The sequence below is a fragment of the Sturnus vulgaris genome, chromosome 12 (assembly GCF_052056855.1).
Source record: "Sturnus vulgaris isolate bStuVul1 chromosome 12, bStuVul1.hap1, whole genome shotgun sequence".
NCBI classification, from domain to species: domain Eukaryota; kingdom Metazoa; phylum Chordata; class Aves; order Passeriformes; family Sturnidae; genus Sturnus; species Sturnus vulgaris.
Window position 1 is genome coordinate 20,815,522 of NC_142254.1, and position 22,246 is coordinate 20,837,767.

Sequence of the window (22,246 nt, forward strand, 5' to 3'; positions counted from 1 at the left end):
GTGTGAGGCTGAGCTTCAGGAAGGGAGGGAGGAAGGGGCCAGTAGCTTCTAGGTTCACAGAGGCTGAATAGCAGCTGCAGGCAGCAGTCACTCCCTGGACTCTGCCAGGAGTTTCTTTATTTGGAGTCTGGTAGAAAACGCCCATTAAGATACTAAAAATTGGTAGGGATGTGACAAACCCATACAGCACATAGAACTCAGGTGACAGTGTGGCCTTTGACTCCTCTTGGGGTGATGCCAGGGCTAGAGACGAGGCAGGAGCAGGGTGAACTCTCCAACCTCCTCCTGGAAGCAAAATCCAGCCTTTCCTCCCACTCCGTGGTGGGACAGAGTGGCAGCCAGGTCACCTGGCTCTGCAGAGGGGAGCCCTGCCCTGTCCTAGCACTTCTGGCTGCCCGAGGTTTGCTCGTGAAAGAGGCGCTTGAGGAAGTAGAGCTGCAGCACCCCCGAGAGGACAATGACACAGCTCTGGGCCATTGACCACCAGTTGACATAGTTGTAGTTGGACTCCAGGAGGAAGGAGTCGGCTCCTTTCCGCATCCTGGCGAAGTTGTAGAAGCGCCACATGTGGAAGGTGTGGATCTGCAGCCTCTGGATGCTCACCTGCAGGAGAGGCAGAGCCACACTCAGAGCTGCCCGTGGGGCTCAGTGCTGAACGCAGCTGCAGTTCAGCCCAAGCAAATGCCCTGTTCAGTGTCCTGGGCATGCCATGCCCATCCCAGCTGTGCCAGGGCACCCTGTGGCCTCCCTGACCCTCACCCCAATTGCCTCCAGGGTGTCATTCAACTCCTTCCTCTCTGCTGGCTGCTTGTGTTCCATATTGAAGTCATCATAGTACACACCAAAATTGAGATACACCTGCATGAGGCCAAAGTGGTTTTGCTGGTTGTCCAGGCAGAGCTGGTAGAAACCTGCAGAGGGAAGGGGGTTGTTGGTCCCTGGATGGAAGGTACAGACACATCCCAAGTGCTCAGCCCTCATCCTCCCTCCACAAGAGCAAGCTTTGGCCAGGCAGGCTCAGAGTTGCTGTAGGGGCTGAGGTGACCTGTGTCCTTGGTGAGGAAGTTGATCTGTCCTCGCACATCCTGGGACGCTCCAAGCTGGAAGCCATTGGGATCACTCGCTGTCACCAGGATGTTCCTGCTGTTTCCAATCCCCGTGGCCCGCTGGACCTGGAGGCAGGGAACACCCGAGGGGAATTTGTGGTCACTCTTGTGTTGGGGATGGAGCTGTGCTAAGCCCTGAGGACGTGTTCCTGGGGGAAGCTGCCAGTGCCAGGCACAGCTATGCCCTGGCTCTCTTTCAGCCAGCCCAGTGTAAACAGGAGATGAAAGGCTGGAGTTTCCCTGTGGGAAGGGGACAGAGCTCAGGGACATGCTGTGCCAGGACCTTTGGCTGTGCCACAGCCTCTGCTCAGGCAGTGAAGGGCAAAGCTGGAGCCCCCAGCACCACTTCACGGGTTTAAACCAGGTAGTTTAAAAATGCATAGGATTGATGATGGATATGGATTACGTTGGTTATATTAGGAAGATATTCTTCCCTGTGAGGGTGGGCAGGGCCTGGCACAGGGTGCCCAGAGAAGCTGTGGCTGCCCCTAGATCCCTGGAAGTGTCCAAGGTCAGGCTGGATAGGGCTGGGAGCCCCCTGGGATAGTGGAAGGTGTCCCTGCCAATGGCATGGGCTGGAAGGAAATGAGCTTTAAAGGTCCCTTCAAACCAAACAATTCCATGATCCTGCTTTAAGAAAGGCACAGTCCCTGGGATGCTGTGTGCCACAGAACCAGCACAGGATGGATCCAGCACAGCCGTTCCCTGGCTGTACCCGCAGCCTCCCAAGACATGTCCCCAGCACTCACCTCGTAGCTGAAGAAGAAGTTGCCACCCTGGTGTGAGAACTGCCAGAAACACTCCACGGTGCCAGCAGGGATGACGATGGCGAAGTCGTAGCGATCGGCGCCGCGGAACAGCGGCTCCTGGCTGGAGCCACTCAGGGGCTCTGTCCTGGGGCAGCCAGCCGGGCCCAGCAGTGCCAGGAGAAGCAGCAGCAGCATCCTCCTCCTTCCCTAGGCTCCAGCATTTGCTCCCCACACAGGGCAGTGCAAGAGGAGGCACAGGGGGTAATCATTAACTGCTCTGCAGCACCAGGGCTGTGCCAGCACAGGAGCCACGGCTCAAGGTGATCCTGGTGCAGAGCTGGAGCTCCAACACCCTGTGCTGCCAGGGCAAGAGCCTGCCAGGGAGACGCAGGAATGGGACACAGCTCCTGCCACTGGGGCATTGCCTCGCCCTGGCCAGTAGTGGCCCACATCTCTGACCTGGTGCTCCTGCTGCCCAGGGCTCCCGAGGGAAGGGATTTAGAGAAGGGGGGAAAAGGCATGGCCACAGCCACGGAACAAGGGAGACTCAGTGCAGCACCTGCAGCTGAAGGACAGAGGAGGAAGCAGCTGTTCCTAGACAAGATTTCTCCCAGCCCTGGCTTTGCTGGAATGCAGCCAAGAGAAACCTAGAAACTAAGTTTAGAAAGTTCCCTGGTATCACCCCAACTTGTTTTTCCACAGGAATCTAATCCAGAAACTCCCATTTCCCATTTATACCTGCATGTCACACCTCCAGGGCAGTGCTGCTCCGGACCCAACACTCCCAGAGAGCAAGGGCAAGCCCCACATTCCTAGGGCAGTCTGTGCCCCTTTCCACCACGAGGTAGAAATTCACACTTACACAACTCTTGATAGTAAACAAGAAAGGAACTTTATTTTACAAATGAGTGTTCCAGCTTTGGCACTTGAAGGCAGGAACACGTGGAACCCTTGGAGCTCACACACACTAAGGATATTACCAGGAAAAGTGCAAAGAAAACATGACCAAAATCAGACAGAACTAAAATTTTTTAGCATGGAAACAAACAGTTTCAAGTACTGAAACACAAAGATATTTTAGTTTTTAAAGCCTCAGAGCTGGGAGGAATTTCTCATCACTGACTAGTTATTTACAAAGCAGAAATGAATGGGAGGGAAAAAAAAATCCAAGTAGATCCTATTGCTTGGATCTCCTCCCCACAGAAGCTCTGGGACTCAGTGCTGCCTCTCTTCCACAAGGGAATGATGGCAAACAGATGATGCACGTGATTCAGAGAACAGACAACTAAAATACAAAAAAATAGTCACCTATGAGATTATCTTACTGATCACACCTGAGCAGAGCAAACAGCTGGGATTCATTCCAGAGGCTGCAGTGGTCAGGTGGACAAGGAAGGCTCAACCCAGGTGGTTCTAAGTTCACTTTGAGAGGCTGCACAGCCCCTGCCACCTGCAGCACACTGATCTTTGCACATAGACCTGGAGCACAAGGCTTTTGGATTCCTTAGTCATGCTTTTGGTGTCACAGGGCTTCCCACACTGGCATAGACAACACTCTGGTCCAGCTTCCAAAAACAAACTGAGGTCCAAAAACTAAAGTAAAGAAAGTCCTGTGGCTCCCAGCTTCAGAGCATTCCCAGTTTCTTCATGGTCCGCCAGCGATCCTTGATCATCACTGAGGTGCGGTTCTGGAAGGGGTACTTGAGGCAAATGGCTTTCCACCTCCCTTCTCCATACTTCTGCACCCCTTCCTTGATCCACTCGCTCTCCTGCATGGTCCATTTCTGCAAAGAGAAGGAAGCAGCTGCAGGGAGGTGCTGCATGGCACACAGCCTGCTGCCAAATCCTTCCTGGCACGTTCCTTCTCTCAGCACCCGTGCCAGGAACAGCAGGGAAGGCAGACAGGTCCTGGCAGCTGCACACAACACTCCAGCACTGCAGATATGGTGCAGCAGTTGCCTTCCTATGGGTCAGGAAGAGAATTCCTGGTGGCACCAAGGTGGGACCTGTTGCTGGATAACAGCTGCCAGATGTGTGTCCCTCACCTGACCAAGACTCTGAACCTCTCCAGCATGACGGGAATTTGGCAAACCTTGCTCTGAGCCTTCAGGACAAAGGCACCTGAGGCACATTCCCAGTGCCCTGGAGCAGGACAGGCACAGCTCCAGCCTGTTTCACCATGGAGATTTGTAGGAACACTGCCCCACTGCAGAGCCTGCAGGAAGCACCTAAGGCTTCACGTACCTGTTTCTTGGAGCTGGAGTTTTTGGTAACATTGCTTTTCTCCAGTGCTGCTGGAAAACAAGGGAGAGAGTTACATTTCCCATAGTTTGGGAGGTACAGATTTGAGAGGCTGCCTTGGGCTTAACTGCCGAGCTGTGCAGTCAGAGCACCCTGTGACAGGCAATACACCCCACTTCCTTTATCCCAGCCTTTCCACAGGATTTCTGGTTTCAAAATTCAGTCACCCAGGCAGCAGCAGGACCCCTGTGAGTGACTCCCATGCCAGAAATAGCACAGGTAATCCCTTACTAGGGGAATTTTCATACCTGCATTTGCAAAAAGCTCATCCTCATCACTCCAACTGTCCTTCTCCTCTGTGCCACACGAGCTGTTCCACCTTCCTTGGATGGACCTGAAATTAGGTGAGGGTTTACTCTGGATACTGGCTCAGCGAAGGTTTTTTGGGGAGCAGGTGCAGAGCCAGCCTCTGGACACTATTTCTGTAGAGGTGGGAAGCCAGAGAAGCATGCTCCTACAGCTTCTGGCCAATGATGCTGAGGCTGGGAGAAGTGTGGAAAAATATGTGTTACCTGTACTGGAATCACCTGCCAGGACCAGCTGCAGCACCTCATTACCAGCAGGACCTGATCATGTTCTCCTCTCCATTAACCCATAATTAATTTTAAAGCCAAATGTATGGACAAGAGAAGGTTTGCTTTGCCCAGTTCCACACGGGCTGGCGGGCAACACTCATCTTGGGACACAGGGCAAGGGCTTGATGCTCAGGCTACCAACATTAGCAAGACAAGACTGGGGGCAGAGCAGACAAGACCACACGAGAGGGGTTTCATACTTCTCACTCTGAGCAGACAAGGGCTCATCAGGCAATTTCGGAGCAGGTTTGGAAGCAGAAGAGACCACGTGCTCCTGGGAGGAGTCAGGGCACTCGCTCGACTTGCTGGAGGAGCCATCCAAGTCCACGATCAGATTGCTTATGCTGAACAAGTTTTTGACGTTACGGGGTATTTCAGGAGGCTCTGAGGTCTCAGAAGTTTGATTCTCCTCTTCTCTGCGTCTCTTGGTTCTGTGGGATACAGAAGGAGACAGTTGCTTGGGGGAAGGCAAGTCTGTTTCGTCCAGTTTGGTGAAAAGTGCGTCCGGGTCCCTGGAGTCCGACAGGATCTTGAAAGCTTCTCTCAGAACAGAAATCCCATACGAGGTTACAGCTCCGGGGGGCTGCCTATAAAATAAACACAACCAAGCGGGTTGTAGGGAAACCGAGGGAGCTCTGCTACCCCAAAATCCAGCCTTTCCCTTCACTGGCATCCCAGAGTGCAAATCCATAAACGAGGGCATTCCCAACCCCCCAGTATTCCCTCCCAAACAGCACAGTGCCCCAGGAAGCAGGTATGGAGAACACAGGTTCATGCTTCACTGCCTCCTGCTACTCCCAACGCTGCTCCACAAGAGCAGCCACGGCCTCCTCCCAGGTCACAACAGCACTTCCTGTCAGCAACTGAACCAAAACACCTCAACACCTTTGCCAGGATTCAGAGTCCTGCACCAACACCTTTGGGCTGGCCCGGGCAGGCATTTGGGGAATTAGGAACTGCCTGGGCACGGGATTATCCCTTGGAAGAGAACTCGCAGCCACACTGCATCCAGTCTAGAGCCAGACTCCTCTGCCCACCTTTCTGGTTCCCTGGTGGACACTCTGGGGAGTTCTGGGGTTGCTGCTGCTGGTTCTTTAGCTTTTTCCATAGACTCTGAAGTGCCTTTCAGAATTTCATATGCTGCTGGTAAGTGTTCAGGTGTTGCTGCTGGGTCAGTGACTTCCATAGATTCCATAGTTGCTGCAGGGCCACTGTCTTCTTCCATAATCTCTGGAGCTGCTGTGGGACCAGCTGCCCTTTGTGCAGGGCTGGCAGCTCCCTCCAGGTCTTCTGTTGCTCCTGCAGGCTCTGGAGCTCTGGCTGGGCTTTCTGCCCTTCCCAAGGCCTCTGGAGCTCTGGCTGAGCCCTCTGCCCTTCCCAGAGCCTCTGGAGCTCTGGCTGAGCCCTCTGCCCTTTTCAAAGCCTCTGGAGCTCTGGCTGAGCCCTCTGCCCTTCCCAAGGCCTCTGGAGCTGCTGCCTGGTCCTTCAGCCCATCTGCAAACTCAGAAGTCTCCAGCGAAGATTTTGCTTTGTCAACACGTTCTGCATTCAAGGTCTTTTTCAATAACTTAAGAGAGAGAAAAAGCACAGCACCGTTAGAGAGAGGATTTCTTGCACTCCCATTCCATTTTATCCCCTCCCAAAGTCACTTCATGGATTGAAAAACATGTTTGACCATATAAACCTCCTAGAAATGGACTGAATTTAGAGTGTTCCAGGTTTCACCTGCTGTCATCAGGCACCTGACCCCCAGGGCAGCAGGGTGGACACGTACTGTGAGTAGTGCTGGCTCCGAGTCATCCATGTAGCCCTTCAGGAACTCAAAGATGCTCTGCTGGAAATTCTCATAGGAGAAGTTTTTCACCTTTGGATGAGAGGGATTCTTCTCTCGGATGACAGCCAGCCACTCATTTCTCTTTTTCTAGAGGAGGGATTCATAGATCAGGTAAGAACACTCTGGACAGGGACAAGGGATCAGTGACAGCCACAGCAAGGACATGGGCAAGGACTGGGCTTGGCCTGTTTGGCATTCTCCAGGCACAACCAACTGACACCGAGATGAGGCCAGGAAAAAGCCAGAGGAACAGAAGAGCAACAGAACCAGCTTATTTCAGGAATTCTCCCTGCCTGCAGTGCCCCAGCACCCTACTGCCTGCAGAAACAGGAATGGGAACTCCTGCTGCTCCCAGAACCTGCTCTGAAGGTGAGCTGGAGGCTCACCAAGGTATAAATGGTGATTCCTGGAAGGCTTACAAAGGTGTGTGAGGAAAGGTGAGTAACGGAGGAGGCTCCAGGGTGACAATTCAAACATAGAACACTGAGGGACCAGCACTCCAGAAGGATTGTTTCCATTCTGGCCTCCTCATCCCAAACCTCCCAGGACACATCAGACCCCCACTGGACATACCAGCAGCTCCCACTTTATCCCAGCACAGACTTACTTGATTTCTGGGCTCCTTCCCCATGTGCTTCTTGACAATATTAGAAGCTTTTTCAAACTCCTTGTTTCTGATACAAACGACAACAGCCTGCAGAGGAAAACAATGACAGATTGAAGCAGGTCACAGAGAACAGCTCAGTGCCAACTTCCACATCACTGCAGGTATGAGCGTGCACATAACGAGGGAATCTCACACACAAGGCAGCTCCCACCACCATCCACACGAGGCCTTTCCAAGACAAAAGCTGCACAAGATATTTACTGAGAAAGAAAAAGATCTTACAGCTTCCTTCACCATTTTCTGCACAGCCTCCATTGTCTTGTCCGCCACAGAGAATTCCTCACGGATGAAATCCAAGACAAGCATGGCCGACTCAAGTGGGGTCAGCTCTGACTCCTTGTCGAAGGTGCAATCTATAAGAATTGGCATCCATACATTTGGGGGGGGATCACGGCGCTTCCCTAGAGAGAGCTGGTTATTCACCTGCACAGGTGGCAGCCATCCACCTGCACAGGTGTGCCACAAATTCCACAGCCAAGTGTCTGAACTGCAATTCCTGCCCCACAACAGCCATAGGAAATGCTGGAAGCAGCGCTCGAGACCTTCCCAAGTGCCCAGCAATAACCCAGGGGAGCATTTTAGAAGCTGTGAGGCTAAGGAGTCACCAGGCTGAGGTGTTTGTCTGGCATACCAGCCCCGAAGCACCACAGATGCTGCTTTAGGCCCCCCCGTGAGAGAGCTACGAACAGATACCCCTCACTCGCAGGGACACCCCCACAGCCCCGCTCTGTGCAGGAACAAAGCTCCAGGAGTGCAGGGACACGGACACAAGACGGGAGGAGAAGGGAGCGGGCTGCAAGCAGCACCGGCGCTCCCCAGAGCTCGCAGGAAGGGCCGGGCACCTACCGAGGTTCTCGCCCTCCTCGACCCGCGACAGCAGCTGCATTATCCGGAGCATTTGGGCCATCTCCGGCTCCCTGTTCAGGGGCCGCACGAGCAGCGCTGCGGGACAAACGGCAGGTCAGGGCGGTGCAGCCGGTCCGGCCGCCTCGCGCCCCCGGCCCGGCCGCCCCCAGCCCCGGCGCTCCCCGGCCCAGCCCCACGCACCCTGCATGATGTCGCGGAACTGGCGAAAATCCCGGTTGCGCCCGGAGCGGTAGGCCTCTATGGCCCGGTGGAAGTAGAACTGCAGGACCCAGCCGTTCATGGTCTTCTCCGGGAGCGCCGCCATCCCGGCCCAGTCCGGGTCGGGGTCCGGGTCCCGGTCCCGCCAAGCCGCCCGCCGCGTCGCCATCCCGCCGAGACCCAGCGTGCCGGAAGTGACGACGCTAAAGAGACATTATGAGCCCCCTCGGCGCGCGGGCTTATCTAGCGGGCTCTTCGCCTACAGCCCCCGTCGTGCACTGCGCCAACCCCGCAGCGCCTATAACTCCTGGCGCGCATCGCGCTAACTCAGTCGCGCCTACAGCTCCCGGCGTACATCGCGCCAAAGCAGCCGGTAGGGGTTGGTCGCCCTCTGGCGGACGGGAAGGGGATTGCCGGGCCCGGCGGGAGGGGCAGCGGGAAAAGGCGCAGGCCGGGGTGCAGGCGGGTCCGTGAGGGCTCGGGATCGGGATCGGCCCGCTGCCCGTCCGACGGGACCGACAGCGGGGAAACGCCCATCTGTAAGTGCTGCGACCCCCGAGTGAGTGTCTGACCTGAGCAGGTCTGGCTGTGTTAAACTCACGTCACCCAAGCCTGGCAGTGCCACTCTGGCAGTGGCAGGTTTTTGCCTGCACCCTGCAGGCACAGGTTTTTGTCATTATTCTGGTCTTCCAAACAACCCCCACTCTCTTGTGCTCTGTGCTCCAGCCACCTGCTAATCCCCCTCACCTGGAACAGCAAACCAGGTCCCCTGGGCGGGATTTTGGGGCATAGATTGTCCCACAGTCACTCAGATTTGGGGTAAGGAACTAGAAGTCCTGCCTTCCCAGTGATCCCTCTGACTAATTTCGAACCGGTGCCTGGAGGCGAAGCAGATCGTCGGGATCATGGGGTGATTCTGTGCCACTCTGTGGTGTCCTGCTTGGACACATGTCTCCTCAGCCCAGAGAATATTCCTAACACTGTCCTGGAGGCTCTCTCACCTGAGATGGAAAAGCATGTGAAAATTCCTCTGGCATGAGGTGATCCGGGATCCTCCCTTCCCCCTGCCCCAGGCCAGGGGAGGAGGAAACACACATGGGAAAAATTTGCGTGTCAAATGGAAAACAGAAAAACTGGGAGGGATTTTTACTGGCAAACAAAGGAAGAGAGAAATAATCTCTCTGAGGCAGAAGAGTCACCTGGGGCGGGGGGGACCACCCTGGGGAGCAGGGTGGGAGCAGGATATGGCACAGCCACGTTTGGAATGCTGTGGAGGGTGCTGGAAGGATGAGAGGAGTGATACAGCTGCTTCCTGGGCTGAGGGGAGGAGACTGAGTTCCATCTCTGGGTCAAATGCTTTTCCACGTGGAATAATCATGGGCAAAATGGCTTTGCTTTTTCTCTGTCACAGGATGCAGGAGGAGGTGTCAGGGCGTGACCCCAGAATTTCAGCAGTGTCCCTTCAATCCGGGGAGAGGCCGATCAGCCCCAGCGACAGCGTCACGCTCGCAGCCCTTCAGACACTGCCTTTGCTCTCCTGGCCAGAAAATTCCCTGCTTTTTTGGGAGCTCAGTAACTTCTGCCCCTGTAATCCACATGGCTCTAAATAGATGTGCCAGCCATTTCCGCAGGTCCCATCAGCCCTGTACAAGCTTTAGGATTTTGAGTAATTTAATTCATTTTTGCACAGAGGTCAGGAAAGAGAGTCCTGGAGTCCTGTCCTAAGGGAAGCAAAGTAAGATTCCTCTCTGAGACACCAGGACAAAGCCACTCGAGAGCCACCTGCCTTCTCCAAGCCAGGTTTCATATTGGAAAACTCCCTTAGCATCCTTTTTCTGCCTCCTGTCTGTGCCCCTCTGGGTTGACATCTCCTCCTCCAATGCCCTCCTGGTGAAGGCGTCACCCCTCTGGATGTTCAGGAATTCACCTCCCATCCTATATCAGATAGATTTGCTTCCCATGAGATCCACAAGGTCTCTGCAGCGCCTAGGAGGGTTTAGATAGGGTGACATGCCAGATGTCACAAGAGCATCGATTCCTCCCCAGCAGAGCTGGAGAAGGTGACAATTCCCAACAAGCTTCTGGAGCTGGGGAGGGCAAGCATTGGCACCCCAATCCAGGCTTCTCTCCCACACCACTTCAGGGTCTGCCTTAGCCAACAGTGTAACAGCACCCAGGACTGGAAAACAAGTCTGGAATGGTGAATTCCAGATTAAATGCAGAAATAAACCCACTGGTTTGCTCCCTGAATCGTCTCCAATAAATGAAAAGGAAGTAGAGATGATAGGAGCAGGAATGCCAGTGGCCACTATTCAGAGTTCTCCTGTGGTGTCATTATCAATGTTTCAGGAAAAGCTTTGGAGTTCCACGTGCCAAATGAAACACTGGGCAGGAAGGCACGAATTGCAGCCGTGCTTGTGCATTTGAGCCTCCCCTCACTGATTTATGGCTTTTGATGAAGTGATTACAGATGAAAGAAAATATTCCAGGGAACAGGATCTGCATGTTGCTGTGGTCTCGTGCCTGTCACATCCTTCTGGAGGAGTTAAAGCAGGAAACAGAACAGGAAAACCCCCAGGGTCTTGATCACCTCTGCTCTCACTGTGCTGGAGCACCAGACAGGACAACAGCTCCCAGAGCAGCTGTGGCTGCCCCTGGATCTCTGGCAGTGTCCAAGGCCAGGTTGGACACGGCTTGGAGCCACCTGGGCTAGTGGAAGGTGTCCCTGTCCATGACAGGGAGTGGGACTGGAGGTGCTCTAAGGTCCCTTCCAAGACCATTCTGGCCTTAGAAAACCAGGGAGCAGTAGAACAAGGGACAAGGGAAATGTGGAGAGGGTCATGAGATTCCTTTGAAAATCCAGAGACAAACCCTCTGGGCATGAGGGATGGAGAGAAGGAAGCACAAAGGCCCTTATTAAGAAACCTATCAAGTAGATGACAGAAACTCTGAACCAACCTGAGCAAAGATTGGAACTGGGTTGGATAGGGAAGGATCTAGAACATTGGTTTGGAAAGGTGCCAAGAGCTGGGCTGCCTGGGCACAAGAAGGAGCTGAAACATTTCCATGTCACAGGATCCTGGGTTACACACAGAACCAGGGAAACAGCCCTGATGATCAGGAAAAGGTAAACAGAAAGGATCAAAAGAAGCAGCAGCTTAATATTTAATATTTAATATTGATTAGGTGACTGTGCAGGGGTTTCAGAACAGGCTGAGCCTTTAACATCCCAGTATCAGGGTAGGTGAATGTATGGACTTGCCCAAATAGAGAGCTTCACTTGAGCTCCCGTTAGGATCAGAGAGATTTGTGACCTGGCCAGCCAGGAGCCCGCTGGACTCTCCTGCACACACCTTTAACCTTTAGCCAGTGCTGGTCACAGTTTAGCACTGACATCATGGCATTTCTGCCTCCTCAGCAGGTTTTAAACAAACATCCACAGCCTTGTACCTGTGCCACAAGTGCAAGGAAATAAATTCCACAAATGCCAGTTCATAAAGGGAAACCATCTGGTTCATGAGTTACTCGGATCCCTGAGCTTCTGAACGGCCTCTGACCCTGAACCTGCTCAACATGGCTGGAGGGAGGAGAGAATTACTCAGTGCTTCTTGTCAGGCCTGAATGTGAACTTCACTTTGGAACTTGGGAAAAGTCAGGACCCGGGGATGCACTGCACTGCCACCGGCTCGGTTCAAAGGGCTGTGGGATCACATCTATTTTATATACACGCAGGAAGGACCAAAAGGAACAGTGGAAAAGCTGAGGCAGGCTGCTGACGGGCACCGTGCTCTCTTGGTGGCACGGGGATAGCAGGGCTTGGAGCCAGTACTGGGGGAATGGACGCTGAAGGGAGCAGGGACTGAGGGCTCCGGGGCTGAGGGAGGAGCGGGCCCGAGGGGGTGTCCGGGGCTGCGGGGATCGCTCCCGGTGCCGCCTCACCGCCGACGCTCGCGCGCCATTTCCCGCCTTTCGTCCCGGCCTCTCCCCATTGGCCCACGCCCGCCGCCGCGCGCTCCCATTGGTTGCGCCGGCAGCGCCCTCGTCTGCCTTACTTCCCATTGGCCCCGGCCAGGACGGAAAGCACGCGGGGCGTTGCCATCGCTACGGCGGCCGGCGCGGGTCAAGCTGCGCGTTCCGCGGAGCCGCGCCGGGCAGCATGGAGGGCGGGCGGCACGGAGAGGCAGCGGCGGCGGCGCCTTCGGGGGATGGGCCCGCACCCGTGTTCACCCTGGAGGAGGTGGCGAAGCGGAACTCCAGCCGTGAAGCCTGGCTGGTGATCCACGGGCGCGTATACGATGTCACCCGGTTCCTGGCGGAGGTGAGGCCTGGAGTGGGGGCTGCCCGGCCCGGCCCCTGGAGCTGAGGAGAGCGGGGAGAGGCTGGGGAGTCGTGTGAGGCCGAGAGGGGCGGGGAGGGCCCTGGAGGATCCAGGGCTGCCGTGGGGGACAGAGATCCCGGGGTCGGATGCAAGAGGAGGGGGCGAGCAGGCCCCGCCGGGGTTTGGGGGGTCCCGCTGTCCCTGGGCCGCTCCCCGGCCCGGGCTGTGCGGGCTCTAAGGGGCCTCATGGCCGCGGTTCTGCCTCCAAGGGACGGGCGGGATGGCAGGTCACGGTGGCCGCGGCCAGCCGGAGACAGGGGTTGTGCTGGGCTGCTCTGAGGCAATTCCAGGTTTCCCAGGGAATCTGTTCAGGCAGGTCCCGGGGAGGTGCAGGTTTCCTTCAGTCACGGGGCCTCACTCCGCATCCTGAAGGGTGCACGGGATTGGGGCACTTCAGCAGTTTGATTGTGAAGTCTGCGGGGGCACCCCGGAACTCGCAGGAGGAGGAGGTGACAGTGATACCTCAGCCACCACTCTGCTGCCTGCCCAGCGGGGACCACGCACCGGGGCTTTGCAAACAATGCAGCTTCTGCCAAATCTCCAGTTCCCTTGCTCTGGGGACAAAAATTCCTTCAAGAGTCACTGTCTTCTCATGTCTTCTTTTTTTGAGAAGGTTGAGAGTGGTGTCCTAACTGTTGAGAGCTGGAAATGAAGCGGGAATAAACAGTAACAAAAGAGTAACACCCGAGGGAATGGCATGAAGTTGTTCCAGGGTAGGGTTAGGGTAGAGATCAGGAGAGGTTCTTCCTCCAGAGGGTGCTGGGCACTGCCCAGGCTCCCCAGGGAATGGGCACAGCCCTGAGGCTGCCAGAGCTCCAGGAGAGTTTGGACAACATTCCCAGGGATGCACAGGGTGGGATTGCTGGAGTGTCTGTGCAGAGCTGGGAGTTGAACTCGATTATCCTTGTGGGTCCCTTCCAATTCAGGCTATTCTGTGGTTCTGTGAAAATTTCAATGGGGCTTATTCCAGCTGAAAATAACAGCAAAGACTTTGTGGCATTTGCAGGGCAATGTACAAAGTTTGAGTTGAACCTGCTCCAGAGAAGACACTTCATTGAAATGCACATGTTCCAGCTTGTTGGTTCTGCTGGTCTGAATTTAACTTTGGTTTCCCTCCAGGCCCACGTGGTTGAAGCCTGTGTGCTGTGGAGTGACAGAGCTGCCGTGGCAAGGGTAGAGGTGCATCAGGCAGGAGGGAGTGATCACCTGGCAGCTGGAGGCTGTGCCTTTCTCTGCAGCTCTCAGTATTTCATTCTGAAGTTGGACACAATCTGGTTTCTTCTTTGGGTGCAGAAAATAACTGAATCACAGAATTGTCCAGGCTGGAAAATCCCTCCCAGACCATGGAGTCCAGGAAGTGCCCGATCCCCTCTTTGTCCCCAACCCAGAGCTCTCAGTGCTATGTCCAGGCCTTCTTGGACACCTCCAGGGATGGGACTCCAAACTTCCCTGGGCAGCCCCTTCCAAGGAACAATCCTTTCCATGACAAAATTCCTCCTGATAGCCAATCTGAGCTTCCCCTGGCACAACTTGAAGCTGTTTCCTCTCCTCCTGTCCCTCTTCCCTGGGAGCAGAGCCCGTCCTGGGGCTGTCCCCTCCTGTCAGGGAGCTGTGGAGAGGCAGAGGGTCCCCCCTGAGCCTCCTTTTCTCCAGGCAGGGCAGCTTGGTGGGATGGAATGTGCAAAGTGGAAGCAGGACAGTTTGGTGGAAGGGAGTTGTGGGTGCACAAAGGCTAAGTGGATGCAGGGGAAAACCAGGCAAAAACTTAGAAAAATACTTCACTGCTTGTTTCTGAATAAGAAAATGCTAGGCTAGGGTTTAGGAAGAGCCAGAACGAGCTAGAGCTTGGGACAGCAGTTGCAGGAGCTGAGAATCTTGTCTTACACTTGTGTCTGTGCTGTGATTCAGAGCACTGTGGACACTGCAGGGAAGTTGAGTCTTCAGCTCGATGTTCTCTGTAAGATGGAGTCTGGGACCTGCTCCCTGCGACACCTTTGGAATTATAAGTGAGCCCAGAAAAACACTCCGGTCCCTCCAGCAGGCCAGGTTTAGCAGTGCCCTGAGTGTCACCTTGAGATGGTGTTTCACCCTGAGATGATATTTCACTCTGTCCTTTCCAGGTCCTTTTTCCCATTTGTGTTTTTCTGACATAAAAAGACCTACTTGGACGAGGAAGAGGGAGAAGAATAAGGGCACTGTTGAGCTGTGCCAGGCTGACACAACGCTGTGCTGTGCACACCCCTTGCTGGCACAGGGGAACTGTAGATCAAGGCCTAATTTATTGGCAAAAATCCTCTTTATATCTGTTATCCTCTGGAGTGCCAGGGAATGACGTGCAGCTGATGGGAACCAGGAGTGCTTGTGTACTTTGAAAGTTGCAGTTTTCTGGGGAGCTGGTGCTGCAGAGCTCTGTGTGGTGCAGCTGCAGCACTCGGGGTGTCCTCTCCTGTGTCCCCCCAGCCCCGTGAGGTCACTGGAGCAGGATCTGCTGGGTGCCTTTCCTGGCCTTTGCTCACAGATTGTTTGGCTGCCATTGCTGAGGCTACTGGCACGTTCCATGGGTGGGATTGTGCAATCCTGAAGAAGTCACCGCTGGAAGGCTGAATTTGGCCTCAGGATTCCTGCAAATGATGCAGGTCAGCCAGCCTGAAATCCATGTGCTGCTGGAAGTGTAGAGCAGTTTAAGTTTCCAGTTCACATTATATGTACCAGGAGTAAGAAGACATCTATCACATAACAAAATTGATTGAATTATAAGAACATGAACCAAAACCAGGAGATGTGCAAAGACAGCAACTTAAGTGTTGCAAGTATTTCTGGGAGAAACAATCTCCTTTGCTTCAGAGAGCCTGTGAGTGCCTGAAATGAAATGGGATTATTTTAAAATCTAAGAGAGCCTTATGATGATCTATTTTCTCCCAAATCTGGGTAACTGGACCACGCCAGGATACCTGTTATTACTCCTGGTTGCAGTGGTCTAGAAAAGCACATGCAGGCTGTGGCTGGAGCAGGAGGGCTGTGTGCTGGGGGTGAAAGGGGGTGGAGGGAGGCAGCTGTACCTCCTGCAGGTGCTCTGGGCTCTGTCAGGCTCACACTTCACCACAACTATATCAAAATCTGAGCTTTTACTTGTGCACAATCTGTAAGAGCCTTATTTGCAGTTCTGCTGGAGGGATACAGTCTCTCTCCATTTTCACATATGAGTAGGAGAGTCTGGAGATGCACGTTTCTCCAGGAAGCTCTTGTTACCTGAGCCCACAAGGCACAGCAGCCCCCACAGCTCCGAGTCCCAGCACATGCTGCTCTTCCTGATCCCCGTGATAAGTGTGAGCAGGAATCCATTTCCAGTTTCCAAGTGAAGGAGCCTGGGTTGTGACACCACTGACCCAAATCGCTCAGTTGGTTTCAGGTGTAGTGTTCTTCAAGAGAAGGAGGAGCACCAGGCATCTGAGTTGCCTCGTGCTGACTTGCTCCAGCTTTGCAGAGGTGTTTTTGGAAAAGCTGTTCCATGCCTTACACCCAGCTCTGTGCAGATCATTCATCCAGGGGACTGCTCCTCCTTGGTTCTGGCTTGGATGATGCTGGCACATGATTATTACACAGGATTACTCTTCCCTCTCCTGGTTTATTTCGTTAACTCTGGGCACTAGGAATGAAAAGTTTCACCCTTCTTCAACCTGGTGATCTTAACTCTTACCTGACACAGTGATCTCATTATTCCTGGAGCTTAGTGTTGCTGCTGAGCTCGTTTGTGTCTCCAGCAGGTCTGTACCAGCAGTTCCCAGGCAGACATTTGCAGACAGGTCCTTGGAGTTTGTGGGGAGGGGACTCCAAGTTCTCTCCCTGTGGAAGTTTGGGATGTGCTCTCAGAGCCTTTGTTGCCAGTTCCAAGTCACTGTTACTGTGTGTGCTGAAGGTCCAGTGACACAGAGGACACAATGGTACTGTCACCTCTCTCCTTCTGGTTTGTTGTTTGCCTTTTGGCTGTTTCTTGTCAGAAACGGACATTTTCCAGCCATTGTTTCCCCTGGAAGTAGTTTTTCCCCCCCTCATAGTTTGCAACACCGTTTCCATGTTTTCCTGCAGCAGCTGAGCTGCAGATTTGGGCAGTTTTGTGGCAGAGTCAATGACTTCCTGTACAAATAGTCTGAGTTTACATTTACTGGGGTAGGACAAGGTAGGAATTGTCTGGCTACAGCAGTGCTGTCTGCAGGACAGAACCCTTCAGAAATAGGAGATGCCAAAATATTTTGAAGGTATTTTTCTTTTAGGCTTTCAGATAGCAGCAAAAGACAGATGTGCATGAATAACTAATTGTGGATTTAGCAAGTGCATAGAAAGGCTTCGGAACCAGAGATGTAAAGAAGAGTGAACTTTACTGCTCTCCTTCTCTTTTGAATTTTTTCTTTCCTCTTGTCTCTTGCCTGTGGAGAGACTGGATGTCACTGAAAGATCCACTGCACATTCCTTTTTGTTGCAGGGTTTTGTCTATCTTTCTAGGGTGAATTATTAGAAAAGGAAGGTTGTCTGCTTAAAATTCAGGTATTTCCTTGTCTGAAATATGAGATTTCTGGTGAGGCAGCCCTAAGGAGTTCTTCTAGATAAATGGGCAGCTTTTCAGTGGATCTTGGCTGGAAATTGGACAGTTGTTCTGAGCAATGTGAACAGACAACACCCAGCAGAACCTGATCTGACTTCTCTGGGATCGAATGAGCCTGAGGGTTGTTCTGGGAGAAGGGGCAGCCAGAAGAACTGCAGCTGGACACAGGGAATGAACCATGGAGCTCAGCCACCTGATACCTGCCTGCTGACAAACTTTTCCCTTTGTGGCTCCTGAGAAGGCTCCATGTTGGTTTAGTGACATACCTGGACAATAAAGGGATTTATTCCAAATAAAGAGCTGTGATACTAGGATTACAGGATTGTCTGCAGCAACCCACTGGAGCAAACAATGGGTCTGGTTTGTGTCCATCTGTGTTTGATACGAGGTGGGATGGCCTGGTGGGAATATTCAGATTTTTGGCAGCAAAAGCAGACAAACTGAAGGAAGGGGGGATGACAACTGCTTTGTGTCTGTGGGAAGGAGAAGGATATGACAGAGGGAGAAGCAGGTGTGTTGGTCCTTTGATCTGAAATGTAGTCCAACGTCTCTTCTCCAATTCAGGGCTGGCTGTCTGAAACCCTGGAAAACTGGGTTAGTCCCTGTGCGTGCCCTGGGACGTGTGACCACTTTATTGGTATAACTGGGTTTGCTGGTGGTTGACACTCAGGCTGTAAAGGGATTGTCCTTTGCTAGGTCTGTGGTTAGTGCTTTCCATTGCCACGCTGTTCCTGGAATTGTGGCATTGACTGTGGACAGAGCCCAGCCCACGACAGACAACAGAACCACACCCGGGGTTTTTGTCAGTTCATCCCGTCTGAGTCAGCCCTGACCAGCTGCCACCCACAGCAGTGGCACTGTCACTGTGCAGCTCCCTGGGGTGCTGTAGCTCTGCATCTCCGAAATGTATATGACATTAAACAGTACAATTTTTGTGATACTTCGTGATTTCCTTCCCCCATGTCACTGGTGGTTGCACACAGGATCAAGTTTAGAATTGCACATCCATGTGCAGAGTCAGCCAAACGGCGTTTTTGTAGTACCTGAAGAAGCAGAATATCCTTCCCTCCACTGGTCCAGGCTGGACAATGGAACGTGTGGCAGATTTTATTGATGGTGTTGGTTGAGGCATCCAGCGGTGCAGCCTGGGAGGAAGGCTGACGACATCCTCGGTGCCTTTGTACATCCAGCCCTTGGCTCACCTGGACTCTCCTCTTCCAGCACCCAGGTGGAGAAGAGGTGTTGCTTGAGCAAGCTGGCAGAGATGCCACTGAGAGCTTTGAAGATGTGGGGCATTCCACAGACGCCAGGGAAATGCTGAAGCAGTACTACATCGGAGAGGTGCACCCGGTGAGTGCCTTGTGAAACCCCCAAACAGAGACACCAAGGTGTGTCTTGTAATATAAATTAATAGTTGAGGGGGTTCAGGCAGTCCCTGTGTTGTCCAAGGCTTCTGTTGGGGAATCTGAACTAAATTAATCTTCTCCTTCCACCATTCAGAACAGATTTCTCACTTCATTTTAATCGGGGCACTTAAGCTGAATTCATGGGTTCTCTCTGTAGCTGGTGGAAGCATAATCCATCTTTGCCTTGCAATTCTGAGCTCTGGAGGGTGAGAGTTCCCAGGGGCACAAACACCACCTTCCTGCCTGCCTTTGGGTGCCAAAGGAAGGACTCCTTTGAAAACTGAGCCTAGGCAATTACCTTTGTACAGAACAATTCCCTCATAAAGGCTGCAGCCTTCCTTTGAAGTCAGCACTCACCTCTTTTCTTCTTTTTCCCCCTGACAGAACGATCGTGGAAAGGAAGGTTCTAAGGTAAGCTCTCAGCATTTCAGTTTTCTGCCTTTGTTTAGTGTCACATGTCTTTTGGAGGTTCTTTCTTTCCCCCTCTTTTTTCCTGTGAGGCTTGTGGCTTTGTGTTTACGCAAACTACACATGAATAAATTTCCCAAGCAAACTCTACCTTTGTTTTTGTTCTGAAGCTCAGTGGGCACCTCAGTGTGAAATTGGAAGTGAGTTTTTGTGCCCTTACTCTGCTGGCAGCAGCGATGTTTTTTCCACACCTTGAGCCACAGACCATTTTTCGCATTTCTGGCTGTGTGCTGACCACGGAACTGGTTTCCTTGTTGTTCCCTTCGAGCCAGGAGACAGCACGGCCGGGGGCCAGCTGGCAAACAGGAATTCTCTGTTAACTGCCTCAGGGATCAGTGGTGTTGCTTAACACTCAGGTACTCCTGGACTAGAACAGGGCAGAGTGTTGCAAAAATGCCTTTGGAAGGGATGGGGAGAGGGAAAAGGCAATAAATAGAATCCCAGTGATGGGAGGTAAACATGTGCCTCACAGCTGGCTGGGCTGGGAGGCCTGGACAGGGCACAGCTCTGCCTTCATAGGGCTTTCAGGAGATGTTCCTCTGAGCAGGACCACTTGCAGAGTAGCAGGAATGGAGAAGGGAACTGTCAGCATGGAAATCAACGATAACTCAGGCTGGTTAAAGCCTATACTTAGTTATGACGTGGAGCTATGTGATTATGTACATATTCATCTTAAAATTTATTGTTTGATTCAGCTCCGATTCATGAACACAATCATATGCTGAAAACGTGCACAGAAATCAGTGATGATCAGAGTAGCTCCCTTAGATCTGAGTTAAATACTTTATTCAAGTATTTTTCTCTTCTGATCACTAAGTCCAGCACTTTATGCACAGCTGATGGCTTTCTCCAGAGGGCATAATCTGTTTTAAAATGAGGTTCCAGTATAATTTAAAGATGGCAGCAAGAGAGGGAATCAATAATGTACAAATAAATAAGGAGCAAGCACAAAACCACCCCAAAACTGTGATGTAATAAGCAAGGCCTTATTTTGAGAGGGGTGCAAGCTCTAGCATGAATTTGATGACTGGGTGGGACAGATTGGATTGATGTAAAGAACATGAAGATGACAGCAAACATCCCCAGGAACATCTACAGTGGTGACAGGGGGTGTTTGGGAGAGGAGGGTTATTTTCCCTCTGTATTTGTAATCACACGTTCAGGCTTGTCTTTCTAGCACATGTTTAATGTTTCTTTGTTCCCCTGCTAACTCCCTCTTTCCTCCTCCAGAATCCAAGTAGGACATCCTCAGGCCAAACAAGGTATAGTATCTCCTGAAAATAAGGGTGAGAAATGGAGGGGTTGGGATCCTGTTTGTAGAGCTGCATATTAACTCCAAAGGGCAGGACAATCCCCGGGGATGTGCTGCAGTGTCCTTCTGGCAAGCAGATACTCCAAAGCAAGTGCCAGAGTGTGCACCTCCCTTGCTGGATGTGAGCCTGGATCTGCTGTGTGCTGGGCAGGACCAGCATCCCAGTGTTTGGAATTCTCTGCCCCGTGTGCTGGTGTTGCACGGCAGTGGCTGCAGCCCTGTCACCACAGGGGTTATTTGGGTGCTCGCTGTGGGCCGAGAGGTGGCACAACACAAGGATGGCTGGATTTTCAGAGGATTTTACCGTAATCAGCCTTGTCTGGTTGAAAATGCTTAAAGCCAGCAAAGGGCCCTGGTCTCCTGCAGCTCGTGCAGGAGGTTTTGCTCAGGAGGCTGCTCAGGGTGAGCTTGTGGTCTCTGGAGTCTGGGCAAGGCAGATTTACTGGGGCACAGCTGTAGCCGTTGCCATCCTTGAGTCAGCTGTGTTGTTTGTACAACACGAATTACAGCCTGACTTATTTAAGGAAAATCAAACCAACAACAAACCCCCCGCACTGGTCTCTGGATGTGCCAAGCTGGAAATTTCAGCCATCCAGCTGCTGTTTTATAAGGCACGAGGCCACACTTGGGGGCTGGCAGAGCCTGTGCACATGTGGCCATGGTTAGGGGCCAACCTGTGGGTACAGCTCCCAGGTGTTCCCTGCACGTGTAACAAGGGCTGAACACTGGGAATGGATTATTAACTAGATGCTTTCTTCTGGTTTCTGTGGTGTGTACGTTTTAGTTTGTTGTTTCTTTTTCTCTCCCCGTAGTTTCTGGTCGACATGGCTGATCCCCATCTTCGGAGCACTGGTCTTAGGTTTAATGTATCGCTATTACATGGTGGATGGGAAAAGCTCCTGAGCTGGCCTTGCTGGGGCCTCAGACAGCCTGAAAAGAGGGAGAGAGAGTGTGTGTGTGCAACACGTGGAGTTCTGCTGCCCTTAGCCTTCCTGCCTTGCTTTTAGCTCTGAGTCTGTCAAGTGATGTTGATATCCATGGGACCAAGCTAATTCCAAACTCTATCCTAACTCTGGGACCCACAGATCTGTCGTGCTTCCCTCTTGCAGTGGCAGGGAAAGAGAAACTTCCAGTATTCCCTGGCATTGGTGTGGTGTCCCTCGTGCTCGCTCTCTCTCGCTCTCTCTCGCTCTCTGACATAACCCCCAGAGCACCTTTTCTCTCAATGCCTTTGCGTTAAGCCAGACATCATGAAAGAGCTGCCCTGGGCCTGTGGCTCTCCCTCAGCCCTTCACACAGTCGGGAATCATCTGCCAGTTGTCTCCAGCCCTTGCCAGAAAAGATGTCCAGAGCTTTGGTTCCACAAGAACATCCCCCGGAGCGTGCAGGCAACACTAATTGGAGCGGCAGGGAATTGTTGGTTTGGCCACCTCTTTCTGTACCTGTCTGTTTTTAACGGTTAAACAAATACATGGATTTTAAAAGTGATTCTGTTCATTTTGTAATATTTGTACTTGTCCCTTTGGAATGTATATCCTGTGAACAACTTACATTGAATCCTGGTTGGTTTGGGTGTTTTCGTGCTGTGCGTGGCAGAGCCACTGGGAACTGGCATGTGGCTTCTGGAAATGCAGATTCTTCTTTCTCCCTGAGGTCATGATCTGACACATGTATGGGAAACTAAACTCATTCTTACGTACTGTGAATGTGCACCAGATGGGGGAAACAATTAAATCTGGTCTCTTCTCCCAAAATGAAAAGGGAAAAGAAAAGCATTTGGGATTT

General features: G+C 52.6%; 3 protein-coding genes and 1 long non-coding RNA gene across 11 annotated transcripts; 2 read left to right on the forward strand and 2 right to left on the reverse strand.

Moving 5' to 3' along the window:
* Positions 1–75: 75 nt before the first annotated feature.
* Positions 76–2,099, reverse strand: TMED6 (transmembrane p24 trafficking protein 6). Its single transcript, XM_014889559.2, has 4 exons — positions 1,856–2,099; positions 1,046–1,172; positions 760–911; positions 76–603 (listed from the first exon to the last, which is right to left on the reverse strand). Exons 1-4 carry the CDS (start codon positions 2,048–2,050, stop codon positions 379–381), a joined length of 699 nt encoding a protein of 232 aa, XP_014745045.1. The 5' UTR covers positions 2,051–2,099; the 3' UTR covers positions 76–378.
* A 625-nt stretch (positions 2,100–2,724) lies between these two features.
* TERF2 (telomeric repeat binding factor 2) lies at positions 2,725–8,621 on the reverse strand. 8 transcript variants are annotated; one of them, XM_088172167.1, is made up of 10 exons: positions 8,280–8,621; positions 8,079–8,174; positions 7,455–7,585; positions 7,173–7,259; positions 6,506–6,652; positions 5,769–6,298; positions 4,932–5,162; positions 4,405–4,490; positions 4,100–4,146; positions 2,725–3,639 (listed from the first exon to the last, which is right to left on the reverse strand). In XM_088172167.1, the coding sequence occupies exons 1-10, from the start codon at positions 8,464–8,466 to the stop codon at positions 3,481–3,483; spliced, it is 1,701 nt and encodes a 566-aa protein (XP_088028293.1). In that variant the 5' UTR covers positions 8,467–8,621; the 3' UTR covers positions 2,725–3,480. The 8 variants fall into 8 exon arrangements, with proteins under 8 accessions (XP_088028293.1, XP_014745042.2, XP_014745041.2 ...); XM_014889556.2 differs by having other exon boundaries at positions 4,100–4,149; XM_014889555.2 differs by having other exon boundaries at positions 4,932–5,318.
* An 84-nt stretch (positions 8,622–8,705) lies between these two features.
* On the forward strand, positions 8,706–10,547 carry LOC148222430 (uncharacterized). The gene is made up of 2 exons (XR_015806373.1): positions 8,706–8,836; positions 9,709–10,547. It is a non-coding gene; the product is annotated as an uncharacterized LOC148222430 (long non-coding RNA).
* Positions 10,548–12,375: 1,828 nt separating this feature from the next.
* Positions 12,376–21,949, forward strand: CYB5B (cytochrome b5 type B). The gene is made up of 5 exons (XM_014889570.2): positions 12,376–12,615; positions 18,497–18,625; positions 19,066–19,092; positions 20,380–20,411; positions 21,274–21,949. Exons 1-5 carry the CDS (start codon positions 12,454–12,456, stop codon positions 21,362–21,364), a joined length of 441 nt encoding a protein of 146 aa, XP_014745056.1. The 5' UTR covers positions 12,376–12,453; the 3' UTR covers positions 21,365–21,949.
* The last annotated feature ends 297 nt before the right edge of the window (positions 21,950–22,246 follow it).

What these genes read in the sequence shown, in the direction of transcription:
- TERF2 (XM_088172163.1), bottom strand. Translation starts at nt 8,466, where the DNA reads ATGGCGACGCGGCGGGCGGCTTGGCGGGACCGGGACCCGGACCCCGAC. An exon ending in AGAAAATGGTGAAGGAAGCT is followed by an intron (nt 7,260 to 7,454) that starts GTAAGATCTTTT and finishes TTTCCTCTGCAG; the next exon opens with GCTGTTGTCGTTTGTATCAG. An exon ending in TTGTCTGCTCAGAGTGAGAA is followed by an intron (nt 4,491 to 4,931) that starts GTATGAAACCCC and finishes ACCTAATTTCAG; the next exon opens with GTCCATCCAAGGAAGGTGGA.
- CYB5B (XM_014889570.2), top strand. Translation starts at nt 12,454, where the DNA reads ATGGAGGGCGGGCGGCACGGAGAGGCAGCGGCGGCGGCGCCTTCGGGG. An exon ending in ACATCGGAGAGGTGCACCCG is followed by an intron (nt 18,626 to 19,065) that starts GTGAGTGCCTTG and finishes TCCCCCTGACAG; the next exon opens with AACGATCGTGGAAAGGAAGG. An exon ending in ACATCCTCAGGCCAAACAAG is followed by an intron (nt 20,412 to 21,273) that starts GTATAGTATCTC and finishes CTCTCCCCGTAG; the next exon opens with TTTCTGGTCGACATGGCTGA.
- TMED6 (XM_014889559.2), bottom strand. Translation starts at nt 2,050, where the DNA reads ATGCTGCTGCTGCTTCTCCTGGCACTGCTGGGCCCGGCTGGCTGCCCC. An exon ending in ACTTCTTCTTCAGCTACGAG is followed by an intron (nt 1,173 to 1,855) that starts GTGAGTGCTGGG and finishes CCCTGCCTCCAG; the next exon opens with GTCCAGCGGGCCACGGGGAT. An exon ending in CTTCCTCACCAAGGACACAG is followed by an intron (nt 912 to 1,045) that starts GTCACCTCAGCC and finishes TTCCCTCTGCAG; the next exon opens with GTTTCTACCAGCTCTGCCTG.